Source organism: Peromyscus eremicus, chromosome 12 (assembly GCF_949786415.1).
Source record: "Peromyscus eremicus chromosome 12, PerEre_H2_v1, whole genome shotgun sequence".
NCBI lineage: Eukaryota > Metazoa > Chordata > Mammalia > Rodentia > Cricetidae > Peromyscus > Peromyscus eremicus.
In genome coordinates this window covers 7,763,995-7,783,768 of record NC_081428.1, presented here as the reverse complement: position 1 = coordinate 7,783,768, position 19,774 = coordinate 7,763,995, and the positions used below count along the sequence as shown (strand labels likewise).

The 19,774-nt window shown below is 49.3% G+C and overlaps 1 protein-coding gene across 1 annotated transcript in view; it reads left to right on the top strand.

The window, feature by feature from the left end:
- The window catches only part of Eva1c (eva-1 homolog C), a 72,931-nt gene that overhangs the window by 15,234 nt on the left and 37,923 nt on the right, over positions 1–19,774 (top strand). The window contains 1 exon segment of the mRNA XM_059277489.1: positions 17,434–17,630. Within this exon segment, the coding sequence (XP_059133472.1) occupies positions 17,434–17,630 (197 nt within the window).

The window sequence follows — 19,774 nt, the reverse complement described above, 5'->3', positions numbered from 1 at the left end:
GCTGTTAAATCACCCGTCACCCTGAAGGGAACAGTGTTCGATCAGGGTTGGGAACAGATGTCTCGTAGGGCCAAGAAGCATCATCAGCCGTTCTCACTCTGATGAACTGATTCTCACTTGGACTAGAACAGTCTTAATTTGGAATAGGCAAGCATTAAAAAAGACAAGACATGAAGAAAGTTCCAGAACCTGGAACTTTGGGCTAGGGAAAGGGGGGAAAGGAGTCATCCTTTGAGTCTCTGTGGCTCCACTGAGCACTGCGCTGTACTCGAAGAATTCACTGCTTACTTTAATTAATTTATTACTTAGCGTAGTCATTATGTATGTGTGCACATGTGGCCACCAGGGTCAACTCTGAGCACTGTTCCTCAAGAGATGGTCACCTTTTTTTGAGACAATTTCTTTCACTGGGACCTGGAACTTGCCAATTTAGTCTTAGGATGTCTGGCCATGGAGCCTTCTGCCTCTGCCTCCCCAATGCTGGGTAGAATTGCACCACACACCACCTGCCTGGCTTCTCCCCGTGTGTTTCATGTAGGTTCTGGAAAACAAACTCACGTCCTCATGCTTGACTGGCAAGCCCTCCATCACCAACCAGCCCCTCGTGGCTCACTTTGAAGATCTTCAGTCTCCCACCAGAACGCAGCAGCTCCCTCTGTCTAAGCTTTGGCTTACCTTACAGCCCCACCCACTCTCTACTCTGGGAATGATGGCTTCCAGTTTAGCCCCAGCGAAGATTTCTGTTAAGGTGATGTCCAACCGGGCATGTCTGGAAAATCAACTTGTTACCACCACCTAATGCTCAGCCCCAGGTCAAATGCAAGTTCATGGTTTCCAAGAGCCCTTGAACTTGTCGAAAGAAGGCAATGAAGATCACCCTCACAGTTTAAACTGACTGTGACTAGTAACTGATCAAACTTGGCTTTCCTTCTCTCTGTGTGGAGCCATGTGTTGGCACATTCTGCACTCTTGGCATCTCAGGCCTCCTGCTGGCCCCTGGGAGGCAGAGGAGGAGGATGGGCCATGAGCTGCTTCCTTCTCTGCACGCTGCTGTTGACATGTCTGCCTGTGGTTGTCGTTAGCCGCTTATCGGAATGTGTTATTCCTCTTTCCCTGTTCCCTCTTCTTACTTCAATGTGTTATTCCTCTTTCCCTGTTCCCTCTTCTTACTTCACCTGTTTACTTTCACCTGGGGCTCAAGGGCTGCTGGGAAAACATTGGTTGTTGTGGAGATTGTGACCACAACAGATTCAGACTCCTGGCCTCGGGCTGTCCTTTGCCTGGCTCTCCCACATACCTGGGAAGAAAGCAGCTGAGCAGTGGGGTTAACAACAACAAAGACGAACTTTTCCACAGAGCTGAGGCAGGCAGGGTGACTGTTAGGCATTGAATTGTGTCTCTAGGAAGAGCCGTGGACTCCTAAGCCCCAGGACCACAGAAGGCAGCCTTATTTGGAGATGGAGCCTTGACGAAGGTGATCAAGTTAGAATGAGGTCATCGGGTGGGCCTTCCTCCATGACCGATGCCCTCACCCAAGGGAAACTTGGACACAGACATGCATGCACATGGGGAAGATGCCACGGAAGATTGGAATTATAGTACCATGAACCAAGAACCTTCCAGAAGGTGGAAGAGTGACCCAGCACTGACCCTTACCTACAGCCTTCAAAAGAAGTATGGCCCAGAAGCACCGTCTTGGACTTCCGGCCTTCAGAAGCGAGAGAGAACTGGTTCCTAATGTCCCAAGCCACCCTGTTTCTGGTTCCCATTTGCGGCAGCTGGGGGCATCTCATCCTGCAGAGGTCTGAGCACTTCACATGCAGATCTCCGTGACCCACTGAGACACACGCTGTCGTCTTTGTTTGAAAACTGACGTCCGTGGTGCGAAGCTTGAAAGGGTGATTTGAGGTCGCATGAGCTAGTGAAGCCACATTCTGTCAGATCAGTAATTCCCCCTTACCGGCCTCTGCTGCCCCCTTATTCCTTCACATCCCTCCTGTCACCCCGTCCCCTGCGCTTTTCTTTACTGGAAGCTTCTTTATTGTCCTGTCTCCTACACGTTTGCCTTCCTAAGGGTCCCCACCCAAGTCCTCAGAGTCGCTGTTCCCCATGGGTCAGCCATCACGAACATACAGGGGACTTGTTAGCCCCCTGCCTCATCATCCATCTCAGAGCTTGTGACCTTGGACCTCATGGAACGTCCCACAGGCTCAGCCGAGGCAGGGAAGAGTAGCAACCCCTGGTCCTTGTGTACAGGCTTTCCCAATCGAACGATATCACCAGCTTAAACCAGTAGCCGTCCTGCTGAAAGTCTCCTCTCTCTTTCTCTCTCTCTCTCTCTCTCTCTCTCTCTCTCTCTCTCTCTCTCTCATGCCCGGCTCCCCACAATCCCCTCCTGGTTCTAGGGCTAAATTCTGGGGCTAAATTAACATCTTTACACTCAGAATCAGCTGTGTGATTTGTAGGACACAGTGCAAAATTAAAATGTAAACTCCATATTGCTAAACCAAAGAAAAGAGACCATTTTTGTTTTATTTATATATATATATCACACACACACACACACACACACACACACACACACACACACACACACACGGTTTCAGGATGTAGATGCAGCTGGCCCTGAACATACAGAAATCTGCCTGCCTCTTCCCGGAGCTCACCAAGTAGGCTAGGCCGGCTGGCCAGGGAGCCCCAGGGAGCCCCAGGGAGCCCCAGGGATGCACCTGTCTCGGCTCCCCAGTGCTGGGCATACAGGTGCATGCTGCCACGGGTGGCTTCTTTATGTGGGTTCTGGGGCTCACACTCAAGTACTCGCGTTTGTGAGACACGCACTTTACCCACCAAGCTCTCTCTCCCGTCTTCAGTGAAGTCTCCCCCCCCCCCCCCAGCTTGACTGATTTGTGCATGGCCCCCACTCCGCCTTCTCTCTCCCTCTGATGAGCATAACTCTGAGGATGCCATTGAAACAATCACTTATAAGGGCAGGGAGAGGTGGTCGGTGCTTCCTATTCAGAAATCCCGCTCCGGGGCCTAAGTGAGGAGACCTTTCAACCTGGGAGGAGGCTGGACCGGGAGTCAGAAATTCATCAGAACCCTTGTCCAAATGAGGCTTCTTGAAGCTGTAGTCCCTGTCGGTCCCACCACCGTTGTTTGTCTGATATGAGGACAATGTGGCCACGTGGACATCACTTGGGAGGTATGCATCAGAAAGTTCAACGTTGTCGTCTCTCTTCCTATAGCCAGAAAATCCCTGGGAATAATAGTTCAGTGAGTGGGCAAGTTTGCAAAGGCCAAATCCACCAACAGTGGGACTCACTTGGGTATCCATCAGCAAACAGGATCTGGTGTGCAACTTATCCAGCCTGAAGGTGGCCGGGAACCAAGACCTGAGAACAAATTCCCCGGATGGTGGTGGATAGAGCGGACATGGCAGAGGTGTTGGTCGCTCAGCTGTCACAAAATGAGGCAACAGGTGGAGAACAGTAAGCGTAGAGGAGGGCGGCCAGGGGAGCTGGGCTCCGAGAGAGATGAAGGAAGCACGGGGTTCCGGGGCCACTCCCTGCCCCAGAGTCGGCTGCTGGAGGAGGAGGTTAAAGCCAGCTCGGGTGTGTGTGCCAGGGAATCAATTAAGGATGAATACAGAGCTCGAGGCCAGCCCGACCTAATTACTGTGCAGGCGCCCGGATTTCTTTTCATTTGCTGACTACCAATCCAGCCTCCCGGTGGTGTCTATGAAATATACAAGGGGGTGGGAGGGTGGGAATGCGGTGGGTTATCCGGGTTCTAAGACAAAACTCGAAGAACTGAAGGCTGGATGGTCTGCCCAAGTCCTCCATTGCGCCCCTGTGGTGTCTGTGGCAGATACAGCCAGCCTTCTAGGTTGTACTGAGGTACCATCCTTTGGATGACACTGCTTAGATCAGATCCAAGCCTTAGGCACCACGGCATGTTGGTTTTGTGATCTGCTTAGGAATATGATGGGTCTGGTCAGGAGCACCAGAAACCTGCCCTGCCTCCCACATCCATTGTTTCTACCTTCAAAATAGCTTTTCAAGGTTATTTAATGCTACTGTCTAAATGTCATCATCTCTAATGTGCAAAAAGAAAAAAAATGCTTTCATTTACATGAGAAGTGAGATTACTATATAATTTTCCAATTAACTGAATGAAGGCACAAAATACCTGCCCTTAGGTCTTACTTTCTGCCTTGATCATCTTACCCATCCCGAGGGTGGGCAGAAGGGAGAAGAGCCATCAGAAGTGAGTGTTTCTTTCGGGAATGGGCGGGAGACGGCACCTTCCTGGCCCCACATCTGGGTATTAGGCCCTGCAGGTCCTGCTGATTGGTCCGTGACCCCGAGCGTGGTTTCTGAGAACCTTTTGTTGAACACAGGGAGAGGAGGCAGAGTTGGCCAGTTCCAAGCAGAAAATGATCACGGGTAGATTTCATATCGGAGTTTTAAGTGCTGGTAAAAGTTGCATCAAGTTATCCAGTACACTGCAAACCCAGCTTCCTCGCCAAGTGGCTGTAGTTTAGGGATTACTCTGCAGCCCGCAGAAAAGAAAAAGTGTTTTGTTTAGATGCTGGGGGACGCGGGGATTGATCCAGTTTCTTTTAAACTAATCTAACCCAGATGGTGCTCACTGAATAACTTTCTGGGGTTGGTACCTGGTCACAAAACAAAGTGCCCATTCTATAGGGCCTGAAGCCTTTGGTTGGAGCGGCACAGAGGGCCTCCGACCAGACCTGTTTGGAATCAAATAGTGAGTGTAATCTAGAGATGGTCACTTCAGACTAACGGACAGGGAGAGCACATGCAGAGGAATTGTTTGGGGTAATAATTTAATTGGTTGATTCATATCTCTTCCCCCTGCAGCACATAGTCTTTCCTCTGTATTCATGGTTCCTGTGTCTGTGGATTCAGCTAACACTAAAAACAGAGACTGAAAACAGAAACAAAAACAAAACAATAAACTCACGTGCATCCTGAGCATAGACAGACGTTTTTGTTCAGCACTTCCCAAATAACACAGTATAAAAACCACATAGAAAGCACTTTAGTTGTGTATTACAGTCGGTGTCCCGAGTGATCAAGAGATGGATTCCCACACATGCTGGTATACTTCATGGCTACATGAAGGCGTCATGTGTTTTTTGTTTATTGGTTTGGTTTTAGAGACAGGATCTTGCTATGCTCTTAATGGATGAGCCATCTCTCTAGCTGTATGCCTGTGTGAAAGTGATGCATAATTGTATATGTGTGGATGTCCACCAAGAAAACATCCACTCAGACATATGTGACTATCTAGGGGGATGTATAGGACTCAGTAAGTCAGTGGGCCAGTGTTCAGAGAGACAGAAGAAGGAGAACTCCAAGTCTGGGGAAACGTGGGGAGGCCTCCAGGTGGGAAGACGATGCGGCTGCATGGGACCTGGTGCCCCTCAACCATGTGAAACACTCACAGCTTAAGGCAGAAAAGCCACAGAACCAAAGTTCCCATCACAGGGAAGCCCGTAATGGTTAGAATTATTTCTTCCATATTGAGACATTTGGGAATACTTGAATTTTGAGTGCTATTGAACAGCATATGGGGAAAGTTTATGTTTTATGCCTTTGGCAGTAGGACTGTTTGGCTTTAAGACAACCAAGCAGTTTTATTGTCAAAGGGAATAGTTGTTGTGTTGAGGAAGGGTGCCTGAGAACCAGGAACCAGACATCAGGCACTTGAAAAGATCCTCTCTCTCTCTCTCTCTCTCTCTCTCTCTCTCTCTCTCTCTCTCTCTCTGTGTTTGTCTGTCTGTCTGTCTTTCTCTCTGTGTGTGTCTCTGTATGTCTCTGTCTCTCTGTTTCTCACTCTGTGTGTACACGTGTGTGTGTGTGTGTGTGTGTGTGTGTGTGTGTGTGTGTGTGCCTTCTCAGCATCCTAAAACTGGAGGTAAATGGCCCACGACATTATCCCCTCGTGAAGTTGAGCCCCTTCTCATCTACCCTTCCCCGAGACGCCGTAGTCCTGAGTTCGTACTAAGCCTGAAAGCAGTGCACTTGGGGTGCTGGTTGCTCTTCCCCTCTTTGGGTTCCTCTTTTCAACAAACCCTGGATGGCAATTCTCTGTTTTTCTGTCTTTATCTTACTAGCTCATTTTTCAATACTGCAACCAAAATACCTCAAGCTGGGTAATCTTATACAAAAAGATGTTTTAGATGGCTCATAGTTCTTGTTCAAGGTCAAAGGCCAACATCTGGTGCTGATCTCCTTGCTGGAGGAACCTTGAGGCATCACGGGGCATCACATGTGCAGGGGTACCCGCTAGTCTCATCCTCTTCTTAGGTAGCCTCCAGTGTTGAATTGTGGGAGTGCTATTCTAATGATATTACCCAAGCCTAGTTACCAGCTGCTGAACTCTGTAGTCTGATTAAGTGTCTAAACCGTAATCCCTCCAGATAATAATTAAATTTCCACCTGAACCCGTGGGGGACGCACACAAACCCCGTGCAAACCATAGCCCTCATATTCTCCCCCAGGGAATGAAATGGACATCCTCAGTCACTGGTATATGATGCTCTCCCCAGCTCTCTACCACCCACACACAACTGTGATGGACACACAAGCCTCCCGTTCTACAGAGGAGGGCAAGTCGCGGCAGCAGTGAAGAACAGCTTTTTAATAGGAGCTGATTGGGGAAGGTTCTAGAGCTTGTGTTCTCTCCTCAGGGCTCGCAGCCTCACTGCTCTTTCCTCTGGCACCTTTTGTTCAGGGCTGAGGCTCTCCAGAGTATCACCCTAGGCTACCCCACGCTCCCGTCCCCACCCCTCTCCACACTCATCAGTATGTGTTCCCTTAGCATTCCATCAGAGGCTCCAGTTCTCCAACTTTGCTCACATCGTGGTTAGGTCAGACGCATAGTGGATATGGTGGCTGGAGGCTAGCCCAAGACACCGCGGTCTCTTCTCCATCCTTTGTAATTTAACTTACCTCACTTGAGGCTTCCTGGCAGCAAGATCTTTGTTGCTGTTGTCTGTTCTTCTGGGTTTTGTTTTCAGTTGGGGTCTTGCTGGGTGGCCCTGGATGGCCTGAGACTCACTGTGGATACCTGACTTGCCTCAGACTCACCGAGCCCCTCTCTTGCACGCACCCTGCATGCAGGGGCTATAGGCGTGAGCCACATTGCCTAGCTGCAAGTTGTTTATTGTTTTAAGACTTATTTTTATTTTTCTTATCTCTATATGTGGTGGTCTCTCTGTGTGTATGCTACCTACATGTGGGTATCTGAAGAGGCCAGAAGAGGTAGTTACAGAGGGTTATGAGCTGACCAACGTGGGTGCTGGGAACCAAGCTCGGGTCCTCTAAAGAGCAGCAAGTTCCTTTTAACCAGTGAGCCATCTCTCCAGGGCCCTGCTGCAAGTTCGTAAGTCAGAGAAACGGTTTCCCCGGTGAGGTTTGGAGAGCTGGTGGGACGGGGTGAGGAACACCATCACAAAACAAAACACTGTTTTGTCACTTTTCAAAGTCTCAACAATGTTTTACTTAACGTAAGCAACAGCTATAAGGATTCCAGATTGTTAATGCAGAGTAAGCTAGCGGCTAAAACCAAGAACTCCGCACTCTTTGTGGCAGAACAGAACAGAAGGATAGTTCCTGCTCTGACCGTTGTTCTGTGAAATTGGAAAATCAAGGAAGGATTACTCCATGTAATCACTTAAGGATCGAGGCTCCTTCCCTTTTAGGACAGCCCCATCTTTTGGGGTCCCAGTCTGCACATTGTCCATGTAGGATAGGCAGTGGGAGAGCAAGAACGGGGCGTCCCACAGAGGCAGGTTTCAAGGACCAGCTTTCCAAGTGGCAAACATCACTTTGCCCTCTTCCCGTTGCCCAGAACTTCCACTGGCCAGTTCTCTGGCAGTCCCCAACCTCTAGACGCCACTAGAACGAAGGCGGGCTTCCTCCCATGCCGAAAACACCTCCGACATAAGCTTCAGTTCTCCTCATCCGATGGGCTTGGGGACAAGGGTCTGAACTCAAGAACAGTAGTCGCTACCATGGCCACCGCTGGCCTCCTGTGACTTCTTCCCCCTCCGGTAGCGCTGGCCTCCTGTGACTTCTTCCCCCTCCGGTAGCGCTGGCCTCCTGTGACTTCCCCCTCCGGTAGCGCTGGCCTCCTGGACACGTGATGGATCTAGTTTTCTTTACCTTAGGCCTCCTTCTAAAGTGCTCAGAGATGGTTCCCTCAGGGCTTCAGGCATGCTAGGCAAGTACTCTACTTAACCACACTGGGCCCTGACATCACTGTTTTTGTTTGGTTTCGGTGATGCTGGGGCTTGAACCCAGGGCTCTGAGTACGCCCAGCAAGCACTCTACCTCTAAGTGGGTGTTCCCAGCCACCCACCCCCTACCCCACCCCCACCCCCGCCAAGTTCACTTTCTTGGTCTTGCTGCTCTTGGCATGTAGGGTCTAATGGCGGACTCTTTGCCTGCAGAGGAGGCCTCCTAACACCCATAAGAGCGCCAACTCGGGGCTCTAAACACATCCAACAAACACGAAAGAAAAACTACCTTTTATCATGCAGAGACACCTCTGGAGTGTGGGAATGGAAGGGTGCGGTCTCTTATCAGAAGCATTCAGCGGAGGAGGGTGCCACTTCAATTGTTTTTTTAGAGACAGAACAATTGAATTCCATTCTCTTTCCAGAATGGTTGTGAAATTGTCCTCTGGTGATGTGGGGACTTCAGCACCTGGATGTGGGGCCACTGGCTGATGGATTAGCGTACAGAGTGACTCAGGCAGCCTTAGCCCTCGGAAAACTTGGAGAGTCTGATTTCAAAAGAGGAAGAGGGAAGAAGAATGGATAGTCCGTCTGGCCTTGGTTGTTGACTCGACAGCCTAGAATCACCTGGTGTCCTCATTAGGGTCCCTACTGCTGTGATGAAACACCAGGACCAAAAGCAAGCTGGGGAGGAAAGGGTTTATTCGGCTTACACTTCCACATCATAGTCATTACTGAAGGAAGTCAGGACAGGAACTCAAGCAGGGCTGGAACCTGGAGGCAGGAGCTGCTGATGCAGAGGCTGGGGAATAACGCTTACTGCCTTGCTCAGTCTGCTTTCTTATATAGATCCCAGAACCACCATCACTCACAATAGGTTGGGCCCTCCCTCATCAATCACTAATGGAGAAATGCCCTACAGCAGGATCTTACAGAGGCGTTTTCTCAGTTGAGGGTCCCTTCCTTCAGATGACTCTAGCTTGTGTCAAGTTGACGTAAAACTATCCAGTCTTAGCGAGAGATTGTCTGGCCAGGTTCACCTGTGAGCGTGTGTGTGTCTTGAGGGTGTTAACTGATGTGGGAAGGTTTAGGCTGAGGGCGGGGGTGCCATTCTCCAGTTTTAGGCCCTGGACTACAGAGAGTGCAGAGAAGCCGCCCAGTGCTTAAGCATGCTCCACTCAGACTGGGGGTGTCACGTGACTGGAAACTTCCCATTACTACTGCCTGTCCAGTCCATCCTCTGCAGTGATGGACTGGAACCTGGAACTGCAAGTTAAAATAAACCCTTTCTCCCAAAAGCTGCTTTTTTCCAGTTTTTTTTCTTTTTTTTAATTTATTTTATTTTATCATTATCATTATTATTATTATTGTTTTTTTTTTTTTTTAACCACAGCAACAGAAATGAAACTATAACAATTAGGAACATTTGAACGTTACTTAAAGGCTGTGAGTGAGAAGGGGGAAGGGGGAAAAGAGGAAGGATGGAGGGAGGGCAGCTGACCCTCTGGAGCTCAGCAGTAGCCGCTCTGAACCATGAGAGCAGCCACTGGCCTGGCTGCTTGTCTCTGAGTTGTCTAGAGACCTGAGGGGTAACCAGAGATGCATGGGGAGAGGCTGTTCTGCATCCCACCAATGGGAGCACTATCTTAATTAGTGTTCTTCAAGATGCACACTAACAGTAACACCTCAGAGTTGTACAGCAGTTTATGGTAAATAAAGGATGTTTATGCCCGTTACATCATTTGACTCTCACAGCAAATCCTGGGGCACCAGTCTTGAGAGGTAAGCATCTGTGGTGGTTTGAAAGAAAATGGCCTCCAAAGGCCGTAGTACTATTGGGAGGTGTGGTGGTATTGTGTTTCCCAAAATATTGTGCACCCTAATAAACTTATCTGGGGTCAGAGACAGAACAGCCACTAGACACAAAGGCTAGAAAATGGTGGCACTCACACCTTTAATCCTAGCACTCCAGAGGTAGAAATCCCTCTGGATCTCTGTGAGTTCAAGGCCACATTGGAAACAGCCAAGCATGGTGACACACGCCTTTAATCCCAGAAAGCGAGCCTTTAATCCCAGGGAGTGATGGTAGAAAGCAGAAAGGTATATAAGGCATGAGGACCAGAAACTAGCAGCATTTGGCTGGTTAAGCTTTTGGCTGGTTAAGCTTTTAGGTTTTGAGCAGCACAGTTCAGCTGAGATTCATTCTGGATGAGGACTCAGAGGCTTCCAGTCTGAGGAAACAAGACTAGCTGAGGATCCGGCGAGGTGAGGTAGCTATGGCTTGTTCTGGTTCTCTGACCCTCCAGCATTCACCCCAATAACTGGCTCAGGTTTCATTTCATTAATAAGAACTTTTAAGATTCCTGCTACAGGGAGGTGTGGCCTTGTTGGAGGAAGTGTGTCACTGTGGGGGCAGGCTTTGAGGTCTCCTATGTTCAAGATACTGCCCAGTGACGCAGTCCACTTCCTGTTGCCTTCTGATCAAGATGTAGCCAACACCATGTCTGCCTGCAGGCCACCATGCTCCCCACCATGATGATAATGGACTGAACCTCTGAACTGTAAGCGGCCACCCCAGTGAAATGTTTTCCTTTCTAAGGGCTGCTGTCATGGTGTCTCTTCACAGCAGTAGAAACCCTGACTACTACAGCATCATAGTCGAACAGCATTTGAACCTTGGACGTGACTTAATCCCTTGCTCCCTCCCACCTTCACTGGCTTGCTCACAAGTGTTCCGAAGCTTTGTGGGACTCTGCACCCGTGCCAGTGAGATGTAGGTCTTGGCGCTGATTGTATTTGATGGAGTGCAAGTGAACGATCACTGAAGAATGATGTGTTTAATGCACTAGCACAAGAATGACACATTTAACTCCTGCCCACACCTATGTTTGCACACACACACACACACACACACACACACGCACACTCATGAGTGATATACTTAATGTAAGACACACATCCATGTGCACACGCATGCATGTGCACACACACACAAGAATGACGCATTTAACTCCTGCCCACACCTATGTTTGCACACACACACACACACACACACACATGCACACTCATGAGTGATAGATATACTTAATGTAATACACACATTCATAAAATACACACACAAGAATGGTGTATTTTATCTGAGTCCTTAGGTGTCTCATGCGGCTGGTGGGTTTGTGTGCCTGCTCTGATCAGGAGTCTCACTGTCTGTGGCAGACCTGGCTCAGGGGAGTTCTGCAGAGAAGCACAAAGCTAACTAATCTTGGTTTGCCCATAATGCCCCCAGCTTTTCCTGCGAAACCTCCCTCCTGCCCTACGTAACACCTGTTACTCTCGTGGGACACTCGTGTTTCTCTAGAAATCAGCCATTTTTAGAATTCTGGTCTCCAGTCACTGCACTGTTTCTATACAAGCGAGTCTCACTGTCAGGGTGATGAGGATGCTCTCGAGAACGATTTTCAATAATGAAGACCTTCACTTAAAATGTTTTATTACATGTATTTCTTTGCATGTGAGGGGCACACAAGTGCTGTGGCACTTACGTGGGCACCAGAGGACAACTGGCAAGGGTTATTTCTCTTCACCATGTGGGTTCTGGGCGTGGAACTCAGGTCGTTAGGCACTGGGGGCAGGCATCTTTCCCTGCTGAGCCTTCTCTGCATCTTTCCGGGGATGGAAGGGAACTCCCAGCTCCCACTGCTCTTTAGGGACCCATTCTTCCACAAACTCCTCATCTTTATTTATAAACGGAGAACATAAAAACCCTTTATCTAGTCTTCTCTGAGATCTCCCCAGGCCCAGCCTTTAAAGTGCTCTTTTGAGGAAGATTCTGCCTGGGGAAGCTGCTGGAGTTCTGATAATTTAGTGTGGCCGTTTGCCAGGGAAGAAGATCTGGGCAGTAATCACAAGATGTGCCCAGACACCTGAGCTGACGGGAAGACCTGTACCCATTGCACAATTAGCCCGCACCCATCAGTTTAACCAACACAGTGTCTCAGGTAACACTGGACTTTAAAGACAGATTTTTAAGAAGAATATACACTTCTACTTATGCTGGACATTGTGTCTCATACCTGTAAACCCAAAATTTGGGTAGCTGAGGCAGGAAGATTGCCATGAGTTCGAGGCCAGCCTGGGCAACATGGTAAATGATGGGGCAGGCTGCTGGGATACAGTGTAAGAGACCCTGTCACAACATAAAATAATAAAAATGAACAGGGTGTGGTGGCATCCCCCTGTGACCTTAGCACTTGGATCAGGAATTCAACATCAGCCTCAACTAAACAGCAAGGTGGAGGCCAGCCTGGGCTACGTGAGGCATTGTTTCAAGAACCAAAACTGAACAGTTCACTTCAGTTTTATCCTGAGATGGTAAACAGGGTTAGATTCTAAAATTCCTGCCTGAGACAATGAGGACATAGAGCATGTTGACTTTGACCATCCAATATCGTCCAGAGAGAATTCGCAGCCAAAGCCAGCAGTAGTAAATATCTCTTGAAAGATGTTGACTTTTGAACCAGCTGAGAAAGCATGGGGTGGGGAAGCTGAGTGGTGAGTGCACAGCACACTGGAGAGAGTGGGCTGGCCCCCCACTCCAGAGAAGTGGATACACTCAGAGACACCTTGGCAGCAGGCTGCCCCACTCCGCTTTCTTTTGAGGTGCCCTTGATCCAGAGGGAATCCCCATTTATAGTAAGAAGCTTCTCCATCTTTAGTTCCTCTTCTATGGCTGCTCTGGGATAGTTCTCTGTCTACTCTTCTTACATTTCTTCAGTGTGTGTGTGTGTGTGTGTGTGTGTGTGTGTGTGTGTGTGTACCCGATGTGGGTGCATTCTTGCTATGGCATTTGTTGTGGAGGTCAGAGGACAAGCTGTGGGATTGGTTTTCTCCTCTACCGCGTGGGTCCCGGGTATTGAACTCAGGTTGTGTTGGTGGCAAGCGCCTTTACACACTGAGCCGTCTCCTTATCCCCTCTGGGGCATTTCACTGCTCTGCCCTCAAAGGACTTCCTAGCTCACAGTTGTGATTGCTTATGACCTTTCTTGGCATGATCTCAATGTGTCTGGATTGTATTCCTCTCCCCTGCTCATTTCTTTTGCTGTATTTACACTGGGACTCATGAGTGCTCATTTCAAGCAGTCTCTTGTCCATATTCACTTTCATGAATATGAAATGTGTTGACTACAACTCACAGAAAGAAATATAATTTGCACATGATCTAGAACTCATTTGATGTATATTGATATATACAAATACATATATGCATAGGCTTCTCCTGGCTTTAATCCAAACATACTTAGTTTTAAAATCTTTCCTTAAAAACAGTTCTTGGGCGGTGGTGGCGCACGCCTTTAATCCCAGCACTCGGGAGGCAGAGCCAGGTGGATCTCTGTGAGTTTGAGGCCAGCCTGGTCTCCAAAGCGAGTTCCAGGAAAGGCGCAAAGCTACACAGAGAAACCCTGTCTCGGAAAAAAAAAAAAAACAGTTCTTAAATCTATAACTCTGTGCCCCTCATGTGTACCAGGTCATTCCAACAGTTACTGGTAGAAACCAAATTGCCGCAAACTTAGTGTCTCAAAACAGCACAGAGGGGCTGCAAGGATACCTCAGCCAGTGTGAATATAACTGGCCCCCATAAGCACAACAGGAGCGGCACTAATAAGAGGTGTGGCCTTGTTGGAGGAAGTGTGTCACTGTGAAGGCAGGCTTTGAGGTCTCATATATGTTCAAGCATATATGTCTCCCAGCAAGACAGAACACTTCCTGTTGCCTTCAAGGCAAGATGTAGGACTCTCAGCTCCTTCTCCAGCACCATGTTGGCCTGCATGACACCATGTTGTCCCATGATGATAATGAACTAAACCTCTGAAACTGTAAGCTACCCAATGAAATGCTTTCCTTTGTGAGAGTTTACGTGGTCATGGTGTCTCTTCACAGCAAGAGAAACCCTGACTAAGACAGTCTGTAAAGCTTGTGCTTGATTCTCAGAGCCCCTATGAAAAAATGCTGAGCAGACATGGTAGACAGAGCCCCTTGTAATTCCAGCAACTGAGAGGTGGGGACAGGCACATCGGCTGCCATCTAACTAGGCTAGCCTACTTGGAAAGCTCTGGGCCAATGAGGGACCTTTTCTCAGTGACAAAGGTGGACAGCACCCCAGAGGACACATCAGAGGTTGTTTTCTGGCTTCCATGCACGTGTGAGCACAGGTGCATGCACTCACACTTGTGCATGCGCACACACATGCACACACAGAGAACAGATGCACATATGCTCCTGTGACAGTCTGTGACTTTCCTCATTGCCGTGAACAATGACCCGAGGAGGAGCAACTCAAGGAGGAAGTGTTTATTCAGGCTCATGGTTTGAAGGGAGAGTCCATCGTGGCGGGGGAGGGGTGGCAGCCGGAGTGTGACACAGATGTGCCCACTGTGTCCAGTCAGGAGGCAGAGAGATACGTGTGTGTGTGTGTGTGTGTGTGTGTGTGTGTGTGTGTGTGTGTGTGTGGTGGGGGGGGCTCGTCTGCCTTTCTACTTTTTTCTCATTTAAATTTGTCTTTCTTTTTTCTTTCTTCTTTTGTCTTGGTCTCTGTGAGGGTGTGTGTGTGTGTGTGTGTGTGTGTGTGTGTGTGTGTGTGTGTGTTAGTGCATGAATCTGTGTATGTACATGGAGCTCAGAAAAGGACATCAGCCCCCCCCCCTCCCCAATCACTCTCTACTTATTTCTCTGAGGTGGGGGGACACAGGGCTTACATTTTCTCAGCTGCACTGGAAGTCACTGATCCTGTCTCTGGCCCACTTGAAGCTGGGTTACAAGCACGCACTGAATGCCCGGCGTGTTATGTGGGTGCTGGAGCCTGTACTCTGGTCCGCACGATGGCGATGGCGTGGCCAGTGCTGCCACCTCTATAGTCTCCCTTTTCCCTTCTCGTTCAGTCTGCAGACCCCATCTGCATTCGGGGTAGGTCTTCCCCCTCAGTTAAACCTTTCTGGAAGCCTCACAGACGTGCCTGCGGATGCTCTCAAATACCGTCGAGACTGTTACAGAGCACTTCCATCCAGGACCCCAGGACCCAGAGCTCTGCTGTCTCACGGCTCCACCATCCCCAGAACCCTGTCCTGTCCTTTATCCACTAGAGCAGCAAACCATCCTTCGAGTAAACAACCAGCTTTAAGCCCAAGTCATCCTCTGAGAATTACTTTGAAGTTGCAATCAGCTGGCCACTCAGCAGGGTTCTGGGAATTGGGGGTTGATGGGCAGGAAGTTTTAAGGAGATGTCCAAAGGGATCTAGACAGTGGAGTCCCTGCCTAGCACATTTCAGGATAGACACTGGCCCTTCCAAAGTATCCACCCTGATTTCCTGCAAGTAGAATGTGCCCCACAGAGTGTTGAGACGCCATAAAGAAATCCTGAACTACTGGTACTTGTCAGAGGCTGCCTCCCAGCATGCCATGCAAGGAGCCTATGAAGTTGAGGCCTGGAGGTAGATGAGCAACAACCAGATTTATACTCTGCGTGATTTCCTTTTGCTGTTCATGTTAGACTTTGCTTCTCTGAGCAGGATAGACTACCAAAGAAGGAGGAGGAAGAGGGGGAGGGGAGAGAGGAGAAGAGGAAAAGAAGAGAGAGGAAGGGAGAGGAGGGAAAGAGAGGAAGAGAGGAAGAGGAGGAGGAGAGAGAAGAGGAGGAGAGAGAGAGAGAGGAAGAGGGGAGAGAGTGGGGGAGAGAGAGGAGAAGGAAAGAGAGAGGAGGAGAGAGAGAAAGAGAGGGGCTAGGGTAAGTGGGCATTTGCAGCCTTCCTCGGAACACTCGGGTAGGAATGGATGACTCTAGGCCAAACTGCCTCACCTCTTTGCCTGTGAGCTTCCAGGAAGCCCAGGCACCTCAGTCAGGAATTACACTCCTGAGAGATTTTCAAACCAGAGCAGGACTCACATAGGCATGGGTCGTCTGTGTGGGGATCAGACACTTCTGGAACTGCCCTTCCTCCCCAATGCCTCCCTGTCAGAGTCTGCCCAGCGCATCCCACACACACCTCAGCAGAAAGTCCCTGGCTCTGCTCCAGGAAGCCTTGCTGTTGACCTTATGAGGTGTGAGAAGGAGGAAGAGAAATCCATGTTCTGGCCAGAACTCACTTCCTCATTTCTGAGAACCGGCCCATGCTCCAGACATGCCAGGCTATGGGTCCTCAGAGCTTCTCAGAGCCCAGGCCCAGCCTGGCTCCTCCAACTGCGTGAGAAGTCACCGGGGAGACTGGGATGCGGAGCCTCTTCTTGTTCCTGTGGCTGCTGGAACAACTTCCAAGATGGGTAGCTGTGCACATCAGGATCCCTACTCCTGTAGTCCCAGAGCTCTGGAATCAAGGATCAGCGGAGCCACACACCCTCTAAGGGCCCCCCTGCACCCCTCAGTTTCTGCTGGTAGCCTGCCATCCTTGGCTTTCCTGTCAGTCCAATCTTCTCGTAACTGTCAGAATTCTGTCTTTCTTTTTCCACATGGCATTAAGGGGTCTCTGAGTTCAGTATGCCTTCCTTTCAACTAATTATTCCTGCACTCCTGTTTTCAAATGAAGTAACACTCTGAGGCACGATAGAATCTGGAGATGCCCTGTTCAACCCACAACGAAGATCGCCCTCCCCCAGCTTCTTCCTGGCAAGCCTTAACCCACACAGGCAGTCCTCCCCAGCTTTCCTCTCTGGGGTGAGGCAGGCCCAGGAGTGGTTTCCTGAAGCTGAATGGCACCCCTCACTCCAGGAAGGCCTGGAGATCAGAAAAGTCTATTCTCCCTCGGAACGGGTGTCCACATGCCCAGGGACACCCACTCAGCATAGTTTCCCACTGTATAGAAGCTCTTCCAGATTCCCTGGGCTCATGGCCAATCCCTTAGTGCACTGCCTGAAGGGATGGAGCCCTCCAAGCCTCGCAGCAGGCCATCACAGACCAAGGTACCTGGTCCACACAAGAAAGCCAGCATCTGGCCTCACAGCCCCCTGCCTTGACCTCATTGGTTACCTGCCTCAGATCGGCTGTAGGAGCTGCACCCCACGCCTTCTTAACCCAGCTGCTCCTGCCTCAGAGAAACTAGCATCTCCTTGCTATGAAATCTGTGCAGGAATGGGGAGGGGAGCTTCCTGGGGCCCCTGTAACCCAGCTGAATATTTTTCAGGTTATTTAACCAAACTCCTGCAAAACCACACCGCCTATGCCTGTGACGGGGACTATTTGAACCTACAGTGCCCACGGCATTCTACAATAAGTGTCCAATCGGCATTTTATGGGCAAGATTACCAAATGTGTGGTTCCCAGGAGCCCGCCTCCCAGAGGGAAGAAAACCTGACCTGCGTGGCATCCACCACTTTGCAGGTATTGCGTTTCGTGGATGTGCTAAAATCATGAAATGTTTTTTCCTCTCTCCTCTCTCCCCCCCCTCTTTCTATGTTCATATATGTGTGATTCTATGATTCACTCAAAGCAAAAATTCACGAAAACCCCAATCACTAATTTTTTATAGGTGAGCTATGACTAGCTTCTCAAAGGTCTTTGCCGTACAGTACAAATGGAATCCCTATGTGATGAAGTGTTTCCTTAGCATTCTTTCAGGATGAAGTTAGTCACCGGAACACTCTTTACTGGAGTGAAGCAAAGCAGCCATGTTGGATTTCAACCTCTAGGCCCACATCACTGATAAATGCCCCAGTGGGAACCCCGGTGACTCTGATGCCTGCATTGGCCGTCATGATGAACTTCTTCTTAGAGAATGGCCCAAGGGACAGAGCAATAGCCATCTTTGGTTCCTCATGGCTTGCTTCCCTACCTGTAGACAACCATGTCACTCTCATGTAGAGCTATTTTGAGTGGTCTTGGTTGATTTTTTTTTCTTCTGAAAAGTACAACTTCTTCTTCCTCCTCCTTCCCTCCTCTTCCTCCTCCTCATTCTCTTCATCTTCTTCCTCTTCTACTTTTTCTCCTCTTCTTCTCCTCTTCTCTTCCTTCCTCCTCTCCTCCCCCTCTTCCTTCTTCTCTTCCTCCTTGGGCACACTTGGGGAAAACTGGTACATACAGAGGTGGAATCGTTCACTGGTTGTCAGTTATACATGCAACTTTCCCCCTTACTGGGGATGGACCGAACCTAGGACCTCCTGCGTGCTGAGCAATCACTGTACCGCTAGGCGAGCTGGAACCTCAGCCCTTTTTCACGTTTCGTCTTTGAGACTGTCTTGCTAAGTTTCCCAGGCTAGCTTTGAACTTGCTCTGTAGCCCAGGTAGCCGTGAACCTTCCATCCTGCTGTCTGTATGCAGTAGCTGGGGTTACAGGCCCGTGCCACTGTGGTCTACTTTATCCAAGCAGTTCATAATCTGTCATCTCAGCTCCCTGGCCCAGATTACTAAATCGCTGGCCTGGGCTTTATTATGATGATGATTTGTAATGCCTCTCAAGTTCTTTACAGCAAGTGGCAAGTTAGAGGTCAGCTTGATTATGGTCAGCATAGAGTATGTAGGAAGGTAAATTCATCAGAAGATCTAAGGAGACTTCTGTATGTTTTTTTAAATACCCACAGAGAAGCAAAAATATTAGATGAAGAAAAGATTTTTCTGTTTTTCATACTACTTTGCTTTTAGTCCAAAAACTGTAGCATGTGGATAGTTATGTAATTAGCAAACAGCACAAAAGAATGTATCTGGCTGAATCCCCTGACATGGTTTCCACACTGTGATGAGTGATGATAACTCGTTTCTTTGGAAGTCAAGTATAGTGTCTTTGAGTGCCCCTACCCTGCCTCAGTTTCTCCCTTGGGAGCCTCCCCTCTAAGAGCCATACTCCTGCTGGCCACCTGGCTCTCTCCTCACCCAACCCAGGTGCCCAGCCTCTCCGTTGCCCTCCAAGCTGCGTAGAAAGAATGCTGGCTAGCACCCAGAGGACGGAGTATCTACTTGGTGAAAGTATGAACTACTGGCACTGAGGCCTGCTTACTGAGCCTGGTGCCCTGAGGGAAGAGGAAGTTCCATTTAGGCTGACATGTCAACATCCATGAACGCAGTTCTGATGCTACTCAGAGGGTTAGCTTGCCAGAAACATTGCTATGCGTGGCCCTTTCACTCCGCAAACAGGAGTTCCCTTCCGCTGGGACTTCACACCACACTGGCAGCTGGGTCAGTCTGTGTCCCACGGGGCAGTGGTGTTTAAGGTAGGAACAGGTTAGCATCCGCCAGGGTAACTACCGTGGTGTCTCTCTGCATTTTGCAGTTGGTAACAGGGTTTGAGCCTGCCCTGAGGTCACAGTGGAGGAGCCTTACAGGAACACCTGAAGGCTGTGTGATTTACCAAGACCATTAGCCATACCAGCGTGTGCCATCATCTGAGAGCTGTGCTTCCCAGGGGCCTAAAGGGTTCCCCTGGGAAATCTTTCTGATTGACAGATCCACATCTCCTCGGGCCCTGAAGTGGCAGGGTAGGTGACATGGCAGGACCAGTATCCTTCATGGAAATACATGATCCTTGAGCTGTT